Source organism: Pectinophora gossypiella, chromosome 20 (genome assembly GCF_024362695.1).
Source record: "Pectinophora gossypiella chromosome 20, ilPecGoss1.1, whole genome shotgun sequence".
In the NCBI taxonomy this organism is placed as follows: Eukaryota; Metazoa; Arthropoda; class Insecta; order Lepidoptera; family Gelechiidae; genus Pectinophora; species Pectinophora gossypiella.
The window spans coordinates 13,399,828-13,416,244 of NC_065423.1; the positions used below are offsets into that span (position 1 = coordinate 13,399,828).

Below are 16,417 nucleotides of genomic sequence, written 5' to 3' on the forward strand. Positions count from 1 at the left end.
ATACGGGCGTGCGCAGACAGGATGCGGTGTGGCCTTATCAATGTTTCGTGTTCCCATGCGCTTGCGGTCGTATTTCTTTTTTGTTCATTATCTAAACGTTCGACCACAGATTATACTTAATAGTTACCATAACATGAAAACTACTAAACCAATTTTGAAAAAAACTTGCACTAGGCTATAAATGAAATTCAAATCCCGGAGGGAAATAGGCGTGAGTTTATGGATGTATGTAAGTCACTAAAACTTAATCCAAAAGATATTTATTGCCATACATGCGTACCTATTATTAAATTAAGTACCTTAACGGCATCATATTGTCGACTAACGCTGATAAGGGCTTCCTTCATACAAAAGACATCAACGAGATGATTATTTTTAATCTATAACAAAGATTTTTTAACAATAACTAAGTATATAAAGCCAGCTCTAACTAGAGAAAGCTGGGTGTTCAGTCTAAATTAAAACTAGTTGTCCAAAAAATATGAAATAGTTTCGGTTAACTTCGTTATCAAATCGGTGGGTGGGGTTAGGTGACTATGCTGAAAACAAAACATTGCTAGATATATTAATCTTCGTGACTGTAGATAAGTAATATAATGTTTTCATGTGTATGAAAATTGTATTGAAAGCTAGTTTCAATCCAGGTCAAATGTTGTCTCAATTTTTTCAGGCTACGTTCCCCAAAAACATTATAGATGGCGTTGTAAAGTTTCAACGTGAGAATTACCTATTTTCTCATTGGCACGGTTATATTATAAAAATAATTGTTGCTTGATATTTACTTACCTGAGGATCAGATATTGTGTAGAATTATGTTGCTACGTACTTATTTGCTTCACTTTATTTTGATCAGAATAATAATGGGTGGAAGATGTGTTGTAATAACGGGTGTAATAACATAAAAGCTCATCATTTATACCCAAAAACAAACATAAAAGATGCATAATATGTCTGTTATCCATGAAATTAGAAGGTTAAACGGAGGCAACTCTGTGCAGCGCCATCTTTCGTTTTTTGGAAACGTAGCCTGGAAAGTTCATCATTGAAAGAATTCAAGGTCCTGTTGAAGAAGATCAAACCAGTATCTCATTTTTCAAACACGCTTATCTGGTTTTCACGACATAGACATCAAAGGAAGTAGGTAGTTATATAGACGGTTAGTCACCTGTCACTAATCTCTATACACAGTCTATATGTTTCGTAACTTATTCATACGGCTGAACCTTTTCATGTTACAGTAATGGAGCTAATTAACTAAAACAGTCCATGTCGTTAATGTCAGACAGTTGAGCCAGCTTTTGTGAGGCCTTGGAAAGGTTTGCAAGTCACGTGGCGTGTTGTGGGGTGTAAATGGCGCTACAAGGTGCTGATGAACTTGAGCATTCACTTGTAATGAACATTTGTGCGAATGTTACAATACAAGAAAAATACGAGAACATTTTAGCGAGTATTCTATCGAGCGTTCTTGCTCATGAAAACGTTCATAGCAATGTTTGGCTCGGGTCATTGTTCCGTTCGACAAATTTAAAAACGGCAAATGCTCGATGTTCTGTTACAAGTGAGAGATGAGAGAGAGAGAGAGAAATGTTTATTTTGCAAAACTGCACACACAAAAATCAAGCAAAAAACAAAGAAGAAGAAAAAAACAGTAAGAAACAGTAAAGTGAATGCTCAAGTCTATCAGCACCTTAATAAAACGAACGATCCGCTATTTATAGTGTAGATTAATTCTTAGTTACAAAAAACTATAGCTATTTGTACGTGTAAAAATTAATTAGCTAGTAATGCATACTTAATGTAAATTATCGTGAAAGCAAAAATAAATACCTACCTATTTGCAATAGGGTATTTAACTGGGTTAAAGATAAATTATAAAATGCTAATCTAGAAATAGAAGTCAGTCTAAGATGATCAAAAATCAATCTTATTTTAATTTCGCCTTTTTTCGAATTTTATTTATGAATTAGGTAACAATGAGTAGGTAACTCGATTGACTGCTTTGTTGATGACGTCACAGGACAGTATTTCCATACAAACTCCAAAGAAAGCTTTCGTTTAGACGTTTCGTAAACAGTATGATATTAGCCTACCAACTTACCTACCTACCAACTAAAATAAAAATATAATTTCGTGATTGTGTTTACGAAGAAAAACTTATTTACGATTGCGTACCTACGTAGTTAAATACATTCCATAGATAGAGCTAAATACTTACATTCAATAGGTACATACCTAAATATTGACAAAAAGTTTTGTAATGTAACGTATAGGTATACAATATTTATAGATAGGTAATGAGTATATAGGGTTATGTAAGTAGAGGTACAAATTCCTTCACCCTAAGATTGCCTGAAAGAAATTGCTGTTAGAAATAAAGCCACAAATTACAATTCTGTGTATTTTATTTTATGCAATAAAAAGTTTTTGTATTGTATTGTACACTTTCGTTAATCACGCCCGTATTCTCTATTGGGGTGGAGTGAGACGCAAACTAAGAAAATAAGTTTGCAACTACACTATTTGGGATTTTATAGGTAGATAAGTATCCTAAATCTAGGTAGTTTATGCATTCAACGGCCTTACAACAGTTGCGCAGTGCGGCGATATGTTGTGAAACGTGTCTAACTTGTCTAAGTATATTATAGGTACCTACCTGCCTACGTGTACACTTTAAGATCGATATATTTAGGGCTAAATGCGAGGATCGCAAAGTATGCCTTTCAGTCTACCCGGAATATGGTTTTAAACTTGAAGCCAATGTTGAACGTTGATTGGCGTTGGCATCGATCAAACAGTTTTAACCTCAAATCGAACGTGTGATTAGATATAATTACTCATTGTATTAGCAGTATTAGTAATAGCATAGAATAATGAACGGCAACTCTCCGCTCCCCACCAGCAGCTGAGGATTACCTCACCCCCTCGGTCTTATATTAGTCTTCAATCGTATTGGGCATTAGACGTTATACTTTTCGTTTTAATTAAATTATTTTCAATTCCATTACTTTTGCGATGAAAAATTCCATTAGCAATTCCCCTCAAAGTTTGCAACTAAAACCCTGTATGTAAGTGTAGGCGCGTGTATTATCAGCTCCTGTTTCAACCTTCTCCGTGCTTCGAAGAGTACGTTTGGCTAGTTCTCGGTAACACCTCGACCTTAGACTTCATACAGTATTGACAACCGATTTAGCTGGTATTGACACTGACAGAGACCTCATAATTGATGGCGGCAGGCTTGCCAAGTAGGACGATTTAAATAGACTATTTGTTTATATTGCGTTATGGCGTGACAAGCTATCCCTGTTGACAACAACTCTCCACTAACACGCAGTGGAGCAGCTTAGTGGAGTTGCCAACCCCTAACGGGGTAGGCAGAGTCACAAGTAAACAGAATACAACTTGCAACCACTGGATATTATGATGATGAACCGCATCGGTGAAACGCTCGGCAAGACAGGAATCAAAACGCGATCTATATTTTTACATTTTCTACCGTACATAACTACATGTATAGGTACTTGCCTAGTTTTGAATAAAGGAAATTTATTTACACGTATTTACATAATTAAGAAATATAAATAGCATTTGACTTGTTTAGAACGTTATTAATTTGCATGTAACATGTGGCTTGGGGTTTACCACATGTAAGTATAGGTACCTAATTACTTACGAACATGTAAGTAGAAGGAAAGAGAAATTTTAAAACGGAAAGAGATCTGACTCGGACAGGACTCGCAGCTCTTGTCAAGCCGAAACGTGGACAGGAGGAGAACCCGGTGGTGTAGTGGTTAACACGCGCGTCTCGGCTTGACAAGAGCTGCGGGTTCAAGTCCCGTCCGAGTCAGATTTTTATTCGCCCGGTAAATGCTACAAAAACAAATGACAGAGCCATTTAGGAGGAAAAAAATACAAAAATAATCGTACTGAAGGAAGTAGGTACCTATATTTTTATAACAGACTTTGTGGATACTGTTTATGATAGATACCCTTACATTATTTTAGATTTGTCGAGAAGCTACCAGTGATGCATCCTCTTGTATCTTTAGCGTATATAATAATTTAAATGCTCACACGCACTGTGGTAACTACCTATAAAGAATATTTTATTGTATGACGGATATTAAACCATTATCGAACAATTAATTCTTTTTTTAAACTGGCATTATTCGTCGTTGGCATGTTACCCCAAGAACTGCTGCTAGCAGATAGATGCTTTAGCAATTAACACAAGGTTGAAAAATAAATAAAATGTTAATTAAAAAATATATGACCTGGCAGGCGAACCGTAGACCTATATCAGTCCCTTATTTTTAATCAAATTTATACCGCCTGGTAACCATTTGACCTTCAACCTGCTCTTGGGTTTTTAAAATACACGTTGATATAAAAATCAATAGCAGAATTCAAAAATATCTTTATTCAGTAGGTAACATAGTTACACTTTGAATCATCAATTTTTACATAACGAACGTCTCATCCGCCTAAAACTAATGCAGCTTCTCGCAACCTGCAGAGCAGGGGAAAAGAAGCTGCACGAAAAACCTCGGCACGTGGCTCGGGATAGCTGGTACCAACGTCTTTATGTGCCCTCCGAAGCACGGAATGCACGATTTGTTATTTTATGTCTTACTGAAACTAAAACAGCGAAGAAAACTATTTTTTCATAACTACATAGTTATGAAACTTTGGTTACTAACGTGGCCGAAGGGTATGTATTTAGAATAAATGCTACATGTGTTATGCTGGGATGCTGAATTATAATTGTTATCTTTTCTCCTGTCTTGCACTGTGTACATCCCGATAGCCGAATTTATTGTAAAAGCTTCCATTTGTAACATCAACTCTCCTCTTGACATTATTTGATGAGCCAAGGAATTGAGTTTGGCATTTTAGCATTTTTGAGAAGCTGCCACTTTTGGCCTGAGGGTTGACCGAGAAGGTGGCACTGTTCAAGTTGGCATTGTGTTAATCTGACATAAGTAGACCTTGTTAAAATCTGGCATTTTCAGAAGTTGGCCTTGAGAATTTGGATATTTTTTATACAGAAATTGGAATTTTGGTTTGTGAAATTGGTGTGTTTAAGTAAATAGGTGTTCAATGTGCGTAATGTTTCTCATAAAAAAATAAGCAGCAGGTAGCAAAATTAAACAGATCTGACGGTTTGTAAGAAAGTTTAATAATAGAAGTATTGAAAATATCTCCAGTGAATGTATTAACAAAGAAAATTAAACAATAAATTTAGTTAGGTACTAACATATGACTTTTACGCTATGCTAGGTATAAGTCTAGGGATAATTAACTAAAATTTTTATATAAATACACTAGAAGTGATTAATGTATGACCCATGTCAATATGGAACCTTAAAGTATATAGCTAATACAGTACAAACATACATCAAGTGCGCCGGGTACTAAGAAGTGAAATGTCGACGCGGAAATGTCCAGCATCTCTAAACAAACAGTGGGTGAAGAGGCTCGTGCCAGAGCTGCCGTACTCGCACTCACGCACACAGTCACGCCCGCCCCGCCCCTGCGCCGCCGCCGGCCGGGTACAGGAATGTTCCGGCGGCGGCCGCAGGGCAAGGGGACTCGCAAACCCGATAATACTGCCGCAGCTAACAACACAAAATTTAGAGGTGGAGGAGGTGGCAGCCTAGCCGCTCTTGAACAGCAGGATGGCGACCTGGCCGAGGTAGAAGTAGATAAAGTGGCGCGTCTCGTGCGTCACGTACGACCCGAAGTTGCGCCCCACGATGCAGTGCCACGTCGGGTTGTACTTCTTATCGAATTCCTTCTTGATGAACGCTGCGATGTCCTACAAACCAAACACACACAAGTCAAATACAATGTTGTTCCCACTTCCACACATCGAAACTACAAAAACCACAAACAAGTGATGATGATAGGAAACCACTAGATATCAGTAGCAATGAAATTAGTAGATAACATTGAAGTACAATAAAATATTGCAGTGTGAAACTTTAACAAGTCCATACTCATGCCATAAGTAATGAAATAGTCAAAATCTGTAAACAGTTCATGTGGATAATGTTGAAGTTATGTTAATGTGAAAGCATGCATGACCTCTGCAAGCATGCAATTTAAATGGTGAAGGTCACAGTTGAAATTATACTACTTTACATTGGAATCATGGAGTATCAGGTACAATTTGACTGCTTCAAAACAAGTTTAGTAAAAACAAATGAAAAATCCCTGATAGAACATTTGAATATTTTTGACATCTGTCATCATGAAACCCTTGCAAATTGGTAGACTAGAATCAGGCCTTTGGGATTTGTTAAGAGCCATAAAACATCTAGGGCAACTTAATTAACCAAAACCAAATAGTATCTTATTGTCTTTGGCATTGACTCAAAATTACCAATTAAAGTGTCATTATTTATAATTACATCAGTTTAGTAGATGAATTGCCAATTAATAAATAGCTAACAGAACAGCTATTTATTAAGGGCTTGGACGAGGTGGTAATGAATTTCTAAAAACATTATCATTAGTGCTTTGATGATTTGATGATTTTACAGGTTTTAAAAAATCTTACCTTTTCAATATTGAACTTCTCCAGTGCCTGGGTGGCACAGTCAACAGCGTCCTGCTGCATCTCCTCACTCATGTCAGCATTCTTGATCACCGCCTTGCGGTCGCACATCTTGTCGGCTGTGTTTCTGTCAACACATACAACACATACTTAAAAGGGTAGGTTCTTAGCACAGAACAGAGGGGAACCAATAGTATGGAGGTAATGAAACTATCATGCCACATGCACCTCTATAGGGAATTTATATAAATAACTAAATATCAATTTATGTACCCCGAGATTGTCCTAATCAAGATACTGCTCAACAAAGTGGACCTCTCTGCTCTGATGATAACGCGAAAGGTAATCGCATCTAAGGCTTATCAATATCATTTCAATAATTTTCCTTATGATGTGATGTGTACCCGACATTGATTGTTTACGCTCTATAAAAGGCTATAAATAACCTCCAGTAAAGGTCAGGCGCGAAATCCGGGACTCCAGCGCGCCCTTTATGAATTAAGTGTCACAGGCGACGCGAATGCAGAATACGGTCACAATACAATTTTTAAACACGGAAGCCACCGAAAGTACCACAATAACGTTACCTGACCTCTTGCTCAGGCTGTGCAGGCTGCTTTGTGCAAATCCTCACGGAAGCACTAGCGTTTATACCCGTCATCAAAAGGAAAATAGGAAAAACAGCGTGCGCGGCGCGAGCATTCAGAAAATTCGATACGCAGCAATCTTAGATAAACTAATCTACCATGGTGCAGGTATTGCAGATTATCGTCATAGAAACACAGAAGTTTAATCAATAGCAGCAATTTGTTGCACATTTCAGCAAATAACATGAAATATCTACGACCGCCTTAGCATGTCGTCGCACCATTTTGTAAAGAATCTAAAAAATATAAAACTTCTGCAGCAATATAGTAAACAATTAATTAAATAAATTAATTATTTAAATTAAACAAGAAATACTCACTTTTACTTCGGGATAAGAACAAATTCTCACGTAAAGATTTTGTTACCGGAGATTCTATGCCTACTTTCTAGAGGATTCTTTCACAGGCTTCTTTCAGCGAAGATTCCTTCTGTCTGGCGGCAGAGGGCGTTCTAAATTTGAAATACATTCGAAAAATAAAATATATTGAGTGGGAAATTTTATTATTTTCAGCCAAATATTCATAAATTATAATGCATAATTCTTTCAAATTTCTATTTTGTATATTTTAAATTAAATATGCTACCACAATCTATTCATTTTGCTAAGAAAATTAAAGAAACATTTTTTAACTAGTGTTCCACTAGCCAAACTATTTGTTGACAACAGGAAAGCTATATCGCAAACATAGCATACAAGACAAGGACAAAATTTCACAAAAGTTCATGATCAACGGCGTGTTTTGTAAAATAGCAACATTGAAATCATAGACTTGAACATTGATGGCAATGATTTTACCTGGCTTTGTCTTTCTTTTAAAGTTAGACAGTGATGAAAGACACCTTGATGCCATAGACTACAAAACAGTAATTTGAAATTTCCTTTTCCGCTTGCATGTCGCCATTTTTATTTGTCAAATTCACCGAACCGAAGCCATCGCTGAAAGCAAATTAATAATTTGTTAAAATAATTGTGAAGTCTAGTGCTTTATAATCAATTACGATGTCAGGTGGAAGTAGCAGTAATAGAAATGAATGCAGAATATATGTGGGCAATCTACCGCCAGACATAAGGACAAAGGATATCCAAGACCTATTTTACAAATTCGGCAAAGTTACCTTTGTCGACTTAAAAAACAGAAAAGGTCCACCCTTTGCTTTCGTTGAATTCGAGGATCCTAGGTAAGTAAGCTTTTCAGAGCTGGTGTTTTAATGTCTATATTTAATCACTAAATGCGTGTTCCAGACCCCAATTTCTAAATGTGTAGGATAGAAAATGGAGACAGATATCTTTAACGCTGAATTCAATACTTATTGTAACTTATTTTTTGTAACGATTCTTTATCATAGATATTATGTGACAAATGGCACTGTATGTAGCTTATTATCAATACCCTTATAAATTGATTGATAAACATTCTTGCCTCAATAGATAACAACAGTAGAACTATTTATTTGAATGTTTGAAGTCATGTTTCAATATTATTTAAAATGTTGGGTATTTTCTTTACCTACGTGAGCCAAGTAATTTGCATTGTAATGTAGTTAATTTAAATGTCTGTTTTCCTTGCCTTTCTATAATGTATGCATTGCGGTATTCGTATATGTCGTGGGCAGATCTTAGATTTATTGATCATTTCAAGATGTGTTCGACCATTACATGAAATAGCCAACTTAAGTTGACCATTTCTTTGAAACATATGTTTAATGATAATTCACATCAACGTTTGGCCATATCATTAATGTAAGTGGTGTCTATGTTATGTGGTGTAGTAAAAATGTGAATAGTCGATTCAAAATTATTTACCTAATCGATATGGAAAATTGTACAATTACATCGATTTATTGATTATAATATCAATCAAGTTTTAAATATAATAGACGCCAGCACCAATACCGGTGGATAATGTTACTAATTTTACGATATGATTGCTAATGTTTGGCTATATCATGAAGTAATCATGCATTTGGTTGTTTATATTGTTAAACATTTTGTGTTCATTGATCTGGCCAAACTACATCATGATGTGGCCAACAAATGATATTGTATTTCATGAAAATGATCAAGCACATCATGAAATGATCAATTATAAGGCTACTACATATTATAAATGTGGTGGATGCATCAGAAAACTGTTGCATGCATTAAGAGGAGAAATTCTTGTGAATCAATTAAATCTACTTTATGCCAGTTATGTACTGAAGTACAGTAGAAAGTTGTATTAGGTATTCAGCAAAGAAATTTATTGCAATATTAGGAATTATATCTTTTTTAAATTTCTATAGAGATATTTGTAACATACTATAATTTATGTTTTTTTCTATGATAGTTTATGCTAGAAAATAGACAATTGAAGATAGAAAACAACTTTCATTTTAATGAACAACTTGATCACTCCCATTATGAGTTACGTCTTTGTCAATTCATTTTTAAATACATTTTTCTTTTTACTGCAGTCTACGATTCTTTTGATCAGATTCTTGGTTTCCTTCCATATATCTATTAATTACTTCTTGAGGATACCTACTGTACCTAAGTTATTAGATATCATGTTATCACTAACAACAGGGTTTACAGGAACTGTACAGGAACTGTATTGGGGGCTACAACCAATTAAACACAGCGAATGCTATCTACATAGATGGCTATCAAATGGCTATAGGTCGCAGCCCTCGAGATATAATATGCATGTATCACGATGGAGCCAGCACATTAGTCAGCCGTGGTGTGGTGTGGTGCAGGGACGCGGACGACGCGGTGCGCGCGCGCGACGGCTACGACTACGACGGGTACCGGCTGCGCGTGGAGTTCCCGCGCGGCGGCGGCGGCGGCGGGCGCGGCGCGCGCGGCGGCGGGCCCGAGCGCTACGGCGCGCGAGCGCAGGCCCGCGGCCCGCCCGCGCGGCGCTCCGAGTACCGCGTGCTGGTCACGGGGCTGCCGCCCTCCGGCTCCTGGCAGGTGCGCCCGCCCACCTCGTGGGTCAACAACCTAATTCTATTGACAATTAAATGCCAAAATGACATGTTCAACTTATCAAAGACCCTCATCTATACAACTCGTGTTTCCTGTTGGCAGGACCTGAAGGACCACATGCGCGAAGCGGGCGATGTGTGCTTCGCGGACACGTTCAAAGACGGCACGGGCGTCGTAGAGTTCCTGCGCCATGAAGACATGAAGTATGCCATCAAGAGACTCGATGATTCCCGGTTTAGAAGCCATGAGGTTGGTGTATTGTTTGCTATAACCTCGTAAGGCCCGGATTTCCAGACACAATAGTTAAACAATGGGATTTGGATTTTAAAAGGACTTTGGGCCTTACGACCATAATATAATGAGAGCTCTCCACATTCCCAATTGGAGTAGATTTACTTAGTACCCGAAATTTATTGTACCAACGTAACAGGTGGTGAACTGTAACATATTAAAATTAATGACAGTTTATGTTCAACTGTTATTGTATAAGGCGAGAATTGGTTGAGTAGTGTTTATACTTTCACTTTTACTTCGTATGACTGCTGGAGGGCGAGGTAGAAAATATACATGATGCTGTTGTCTTCTTCCAGTACCAACCTCATCAACCCTGGTGTCAGGGTTACTAATTCAAATTCAAAAATATCTTTATTCAGTAGGTAACATAGTTACACTTTGAATCGTCAATTTTTACATAACGAACGTCTCATTCGCCTAAAACTACTGCAACTTCTCACAACCTGTATAGCTGGGGAAAAGAAGCTGCAAGAAAAACCTCAGCACAGGGCCCTAGTCGTTCTTTAAAAAAAGTAATGCTTTTGTTACTGCAAATATTTTCTCATAATTATGTATTATTATTGCGTATGGCAGACAAATATCCTGCTTGGATCAAATATCCAGCTTAAGCTCCCTTAACCAAGTCTCTGCTGCATCCGTCACACAATGCAGCTCGGCTACAATAATAATAAAAATCTCCCTGTTTCAGGGCGAGGTGTCGTACATTCGCGTGAAGGAGGACTACGGAGGCGGCGGCGGTGGCGGCGGCGGCGCTGCTGCTGACCGCTACAGTGGGGACAGGGACAGGTGAGCCACTGGTGGTACACACTAATGTTCTACCTGTAGAACCCTCAACATGTAGTGGAGCAGCATGGTGGAGTATGCTCCATACCCCCTCCGATTGTTAAATTGACCTTCAAGAAGTTTATCTATGACAATTATGTTGAATAAATGATTCTGATTGAGGGGACGCCTGTGCCCATCAGTGAGACCATAATAGGTAGGCTATTTTGGTATGTAGGGGATAGAGTATTTATGAATATAAGTTTCCCCAACACGTTCGTACGGACTCTCCCGAGCACCTACGCCCATTTAGATTAAGTAAGACCCTGAGGGAGTGAGGTAAATCTAGCTCTGCGTCCGGTGCAAATTCGTGCGAGTGTTCCAAATGTTATTGATAATGATTTTTTATGTTTACGTATGTAGATTGCCTTGCATTCTGATGATGTTATAGCTACACCCCATATATCCGTGTATAACCCGTCCCGTGCCAAACATATCCCCCATATGTTTGGCACACGATGTCTGGGCCCTATTTAAGAAAACTGACAGTCAACAATGTTATGAAAATACTAAACAGAAATATGTCAAATTGTGGTATATAGTATGTCAAACTGATGACAATATTGTCGGAGTGTCAGTTTTGTATGAGGCCCGTGTGTGGTCTCGCCGCTAACAGCCCCGCCGGCAGGTCCCGCTCGTACTCCCCGCGGCGGCGCGGCTCGCCCACGTACTCGCCCGTGCGGCGCTCCTACAGCCGCTCCCGCTCGCGCTCGCGCTCCCGCGACCACAACTACTGACCAGCGCCGGCCAGGTACCCTCGTCTCACCACTCACTACACTCTAACACTGCCTCAGTGAAAGCCACGTAAGCGTCTTTTTCAAAAATCACATTCTGACGTGAATCCTATCCCCCCAATAGACAAGATAGTTTCAATCCAGGTAAAAAATTGCGCTCTTCTGATTTTTCAAAAATTCGCTTACGTGGTTTTTTCACTATAAGGCGACAGTAATCATATTACTTTGCTTGATGAATAATGACGATGAAATAAATTTTGTGATATACCTGTGTCTGACTCCAGTTAATCATAATCAAGTAGTCTTCATCCTTTCAAAAACAGAAGTGCTCAAATGTCTTAGTTCATACATTTTCTTGTTTTACATTATTCTAGTTTAAAAATAATGATAAACTTTTCTAAATATTTCAAGAGCTTTCCAGTACTCCTCGCAGCTGATGTGACGTTGGTGCTGAATACCAGCAGATACCTAATTTTATTCCATGTCTGATGGAATTCAGCACCAATAACTAATCGAAACTTGGGTAAAAAGTAAGGCAATATTAGATGTAAAGATTTTAAAACCACAGCAAAGGAACCTATGATGTAATGTTTACTATGAGCCAGGAAACTGGCCCGAAACAGACTGGTATTTTAAGTTTTGCTCAAGTGATTGAAGTGCCCGCTATGGTGTGCCGCTCCGCTGCGTGCGGGCTGGAGCAGCGCGTACTGACGCTGATGTTTGTTGATACAGCGCGGCGCCGGGCGGGCGGGGCGCGGCGGCGGCGGGCTGCGTGGGCTAGGCTAGCTGTACTGTACTGTGGGCCTCGTTCTGCCGGCGATTTCTCCCTTGTCACCGTATATTTTGCACCAAACGAGCATTCTCAACACTAATTAAGTTCACTTCCCTCTTGATTTGTTACGTGTTTCGAAGTTGTCTTAAAATACTCTCGTTTGCATGCAGTCCGATAGATTTATATTTTACCGATTTTACCAGTACAACTCCGAGATCGTGGGCAGAATGTACCGACAATTTTTGTGCAAAACCATAATTAATTAATTACTACATAAGAATTGGACCTGTATAACTAAAAGTATTTTCTTTTGTTTCATCCACTTGGATTGGACTCCTTGGATGTGCTTGGCTGGAGGTGTGAGTCAGGATGCAGTAGGATCGGATCGGGAGGACGGATAACGGATCGTATATTAGGATGAATCGCGAGGAACGGATAGGACGCGCGCTCTCACCGACTGGACTCGGCTCGGATGCTCGGATACTCGGATACCGCGGACGGCCGCGGAGGCTCGGCGGCTCGGATTATATTGTCGTGGCTTGAGGGATGTGGACGGAGCCGCCGGACTGGACTCCGATGGATGCCAGGATCACGGATCTGGGTATGATATTCAAATTTTTGCAAATAACTTCTTATGTTGAGTGCACGCTCGGTACAGAGTATTAATGTTTGTTTGGAAATCCTTAACTCACACTTTATTTGCTTCTCGATGTCTGCGTGTTCCTAGCCGTAGGAGTCCAGGTTGTATGACGATGACGAGAACTTGTAGCTTTGCTCATTAGTGTGTTAGACCTAACAATCAGTGTCATGTAATTAGCATGCTTACTGAGCTTCACCAGTACGGCCGAGACGGGCGGACGAGACGCGTGCCAGGAGACTGAGTGCCCTTTTATTGTAATGACCTTTATTCTTATATTCTTTCTTGTCAATCGGTGTGACTGCTGTCAGTGTGAGAGATATGTTATTATAGTCATTTGATGTTAGGTATAGGACTTGGATACATCGGTACACAAATGAATCACAAATTGTATCATGAAATAAGAAATTGACGATATCATAGATTTTAAAGTTTAAACATGTAATTAAAAATTTAGGTACTGGATCTGCATTCCAAAGACCAACACAGTTTGATGGACTTAATAAATTTCCCTAAGAAATCACTTCGTTTTATTTCAACCTCACCTTCAAAATTCACTTTTATAAAATTATACTATCCTAAGACTAGATAACTGTAAACACCAATTGTATCAGATCTTGAACCCTGAATGTATAGCACATACTCCAAACGTGAGGTTCTCGTATCTGACTTGTCTAAAGCCAGCATCTTCAATCATGGCTTTGAACTTTTCCTGTGAACAAAACCACCTCTAATTATTTGAACAATAGTTTAATGCATATTGGAAATACAAAACGCGCAAAATAACGTTAGGTACCTGATCTGGGAATTGTCTAATACTTTCGACGAGGTACTGGTAAGGCTTCCACTGTCCTGCTATGAGTTGCCCCAACACTGGGATCACTTGGAAAGAGTACTGGTCATATAACCTGGAGGATGAAACATCACAATGACACCAAATATAGATCGATACAGAATAAAACAATTCGCAACATAACGGATTGTCCATTCGTATAAGGGCTTAATTTTTACTTTAATGAAAATTAGGCTATCCAGATTTAGTTTTGGATACAAACCATTGCATGGTGTTGTTGGGCAGCTGACTGAACTCCAGACACATGAAGCGACCTCCCGGCGTCAACACGCGGTATGCCTCCTCCAACACCTGCAAATGTACATACATTAGGAAAATGATTACAGATAGACGTGAGTATTCCCTATTGGGGTGATCAGTGCCACAAGTAATCGGAAAACTACTAGTAGCTTCCCCGTTCTCTCTAGCTACTTTTGATACGGAGCGTTACATAAAAGGGGTCTATACAGACGCCTTTTCTGTATTGACGCACTTTTGGCAATAAAAAAAGGTTACCTTATCAATGTGCGTGCAGTTTCTAATACCAAACGCGATGGTGTATGCTGTGTATGACTCGTCGGGCACCGTGAGCTTCTCAGCGTCGCCGCACAACCAGTCGATGTCTACGCCCGTCGCCTCGCGAGTGAAGCCCTGACTGGGAAATACACGTTGAATCGAACAATATACATTATTATATAAGCTCACGGCCCAATGGGGATAGTCAAGAGATACATGAGTCTCAATATGACTACTACATTGAACACAAGCTGCTTTTCCTCCCAGACCTATCGTAAAAAGTTCTATCACATATAGGCTGGTGACCTGTCGCCATATCGAACTTAGGAGTTGAGTACCAAATATGATCTACTTGTGGTTCAAGCAATCGAAATACAATTTGCAACCACACTTGATACGAAGTTTTAAATATGAAGATCAGCCCATCGCCTATCTATCGAGTTAGAAATTGGTTTACCCTATGTGTGTGTGTATGCATATAAAGTGGCAGTTGCTCACCGTTGAGCGCGCACTTTGCCCACATCAAGCATGGCTTGGTTGATGTCGCACACGGTGACGCTGCTGTGCTTGCCCTCCGGTGGAGGGCCCAGGTTCCGCAGGTAGTTGATGTACCGGAAGGATATGTCGCCTGCAACAACGAACAGAATACATCAACACTTTAGTAGGTAACAAAATTAAACATCCTAGTCTCCATTTGATATATAACCAGATAGAGACGGGTTCCGCGCCGCGACGCGTATTATCTCCAATCCAATCTAGCCTACAAGATCCCACTGCTGGGCAAAGGCCTCCCCTTCCTCTTTCCATTTTTCGCGGTCCTTTGCGTACTCCGGCAAGCGGCCAAGTCGTTGCGCCATCTCTTTTGCGCATTTTATCAAGAGCTATAATTTGATCTTTGACCAATTGATGCAGGATAGACGTCCTGCAGTTATTGGTTGAAGCCCCCTTATAATTGCGGCGGAACCCATGCAGTGGACGCAGGTAAAGTGCGTACAAGATACATCCTACTAACATCATAAATTCGAAAGTTTGTGTCAGGGTGTGTGGAAGTCTGGATGATAATTACTCATTGTCGCAAACAGTACTGAATTGATTTGTATAGAATATAGTAGGTATACGAAGCAAATGTATTGTATTTTCGGAAATTAAGTTACCACGAAATAAGTACGCTGCTGATATGGTCAGCAGCAGGCGCAGCCGCGGCGGCGGTCTAGTGTACTAAGGGACGAGGCATAGATTCGCTCATAACATATCCGAATGTGCGCCTTAGCAGGCACACATATCTGATTGTTACCTTTTCAAGTGTAAACCATGAATCTATTCAGATAAAAATTTATATAGATGGACATAGGACATTTTCCAGTGATGAACTTGACATGTTTAAGTGGACGAGAATGCGGGCGGAAAACTAGTTCTAATAAAAGAGAGATTATTGTGTACAGTACCAGTGCCCCCTGCAACATCCAGCAGCTTGGTGCCGTGTGTGGGGGCGAGGCGCTGCATGAAGATGTCCTTCCACAGCCGGTGAATGCCCAGCGACATGGCGTCGTTCATCACATCGTACTTTTCCGCCACTGTCTCGAACACTTCGTGGACTGAAATAATAATAATCTGATACCGGTTCACTTAATGAGC

The 16,417-nt window shown here is 39.5% G+C and overlaps 3 protein-coding genes across 11 annotated transcripts in view; 1 reads left to right on the forward strand and 2 right to left on the reverse strand.

Annotated features, from left to right (window-relative positions):
- Positions 1 to 5,154: 5,154 nt before the first annotated feature.
- On the reverse strand, positions 5,155 to 10,709 carry LOC126376146 (dynein light chain 2, cytoplasmic). 4 transcript variants are annotated; one of them, XM_050023338.1, is made up of 4 exons: positions 8,001 to 8,141; positions 7,524 to 7,654; positions 6,560 to 6,683; positions 5,155 to 5,815 (listed from the first exon to the last, which is right to left on the reverse strand). In XM_050023338.1, the coding sequence occupies exons 3-4, from the start codon at positions 6,665 to 6,667 to the stop codon at positions 5,654 to 5,656; spliced, it is 270 nt and encodes an 89-aa protein (XP_049879295.1). In that variant the 5' UTR covers positions 6,668 to 6,683; positions 7,524 to 7,654; positions 8,001 to 8,141; the 3' UTR covers positions 5,155 to 5,653. The 4 variants fall into 4 exon arrangements, with proteins under 4 accessions (XP_049879295.1, XP_049879297.1, XP_049879293.1 ...); XM_050023340.1 differs by lacking the exons at positions 7,524 to 7,654; positions 8,001 to 8,141 and adding an exon at positions 10,700 to 10,709; XM_050023336.1 differs by lacking the exons at positions 7,524 to 7,654; positions 8,001 to 8,141 and adding an exon at positions 7,144 to 7,344.
- Positions 8,135 to 13,954, forward strand: LOC126376141 (serine/arginine-rich splicing factor 1B). 2 transcript variants are annotated; one of them, XM_050023331.1, is made up of 6 exons: positions 8,135 to 8,383; positions 9,944 to 10,160; positions 10,278 to 10,424; positions 11,158 to 11,255; positions 11,920 to 12,042; positions 12,758 to 13,954. In XM_050023331.1, exons 1-5 carry the CDS (start codon positions 8,205 to 8,207, stop codon positions 12,026 to 12,028), a joined length of 750 nt encoding a protein of 249 aa, XP_049879288.1. In that variant the 5' UTR covers positions 8,135 to 8,204; the 3' UTR covers positions 12,029 to 12,042; positions 12,758 to 13,954. The 2 variants fall into 2 exon arrangements, with proteins under 2 accessions (XP_049879288.1, XP_049879287.1); XM_050023330.1 differs by having other exon boundaries at positions 11,920 to 13,954.
- Positions 13,855 to 16,417, reverse strand: part of LOC126376136 (2-methoxy-6-polyprenyl-1,4-benzoquinol methylase, mitochondrial) — a 28,183-nt gene continuing 25,620 nt past the window's right edge. For 4 of the 5 annotated variants that reach the window (XM_050023315.1, XM_050023317.1, XM_050023316.1 and 1 more), the window contains 6 exons: positions 16,228 to 16,377; positions 15,281 to 15,410; positions 14,783 to 14,921; positions 14,490 to 14,578; positions 14,231 to 14,342; positions 13,855 to 14,146 (listed from right to left, as the gene is read on the reverse strand). In XM_050023315.1, coding sequence (XP_049879272.1) covers positions 14,045 to 14,146; positions 14,231 to 14,342; positions 14,490 to 14,578; positions 14,783 to 14,921; positions 15,281 to 15,410; positions 16,228 to 16,377 — 722 coding nt within the window. In that variant the 3' untranslated portion in view covers positions 13,855 to 14,044. Of the gene's footprint in view, positions 14,147 to 14,230; positions 14,343 to 14,489; positions 14,579 to 14,782; positions 14,922 to 15,280; positions 15,411 to 16,227; positions 16,394 to 16,417 lie in introns of all 5 variants that reach the window. The other variant, XM_050023313.1, reaches the window with a different exon arrangement.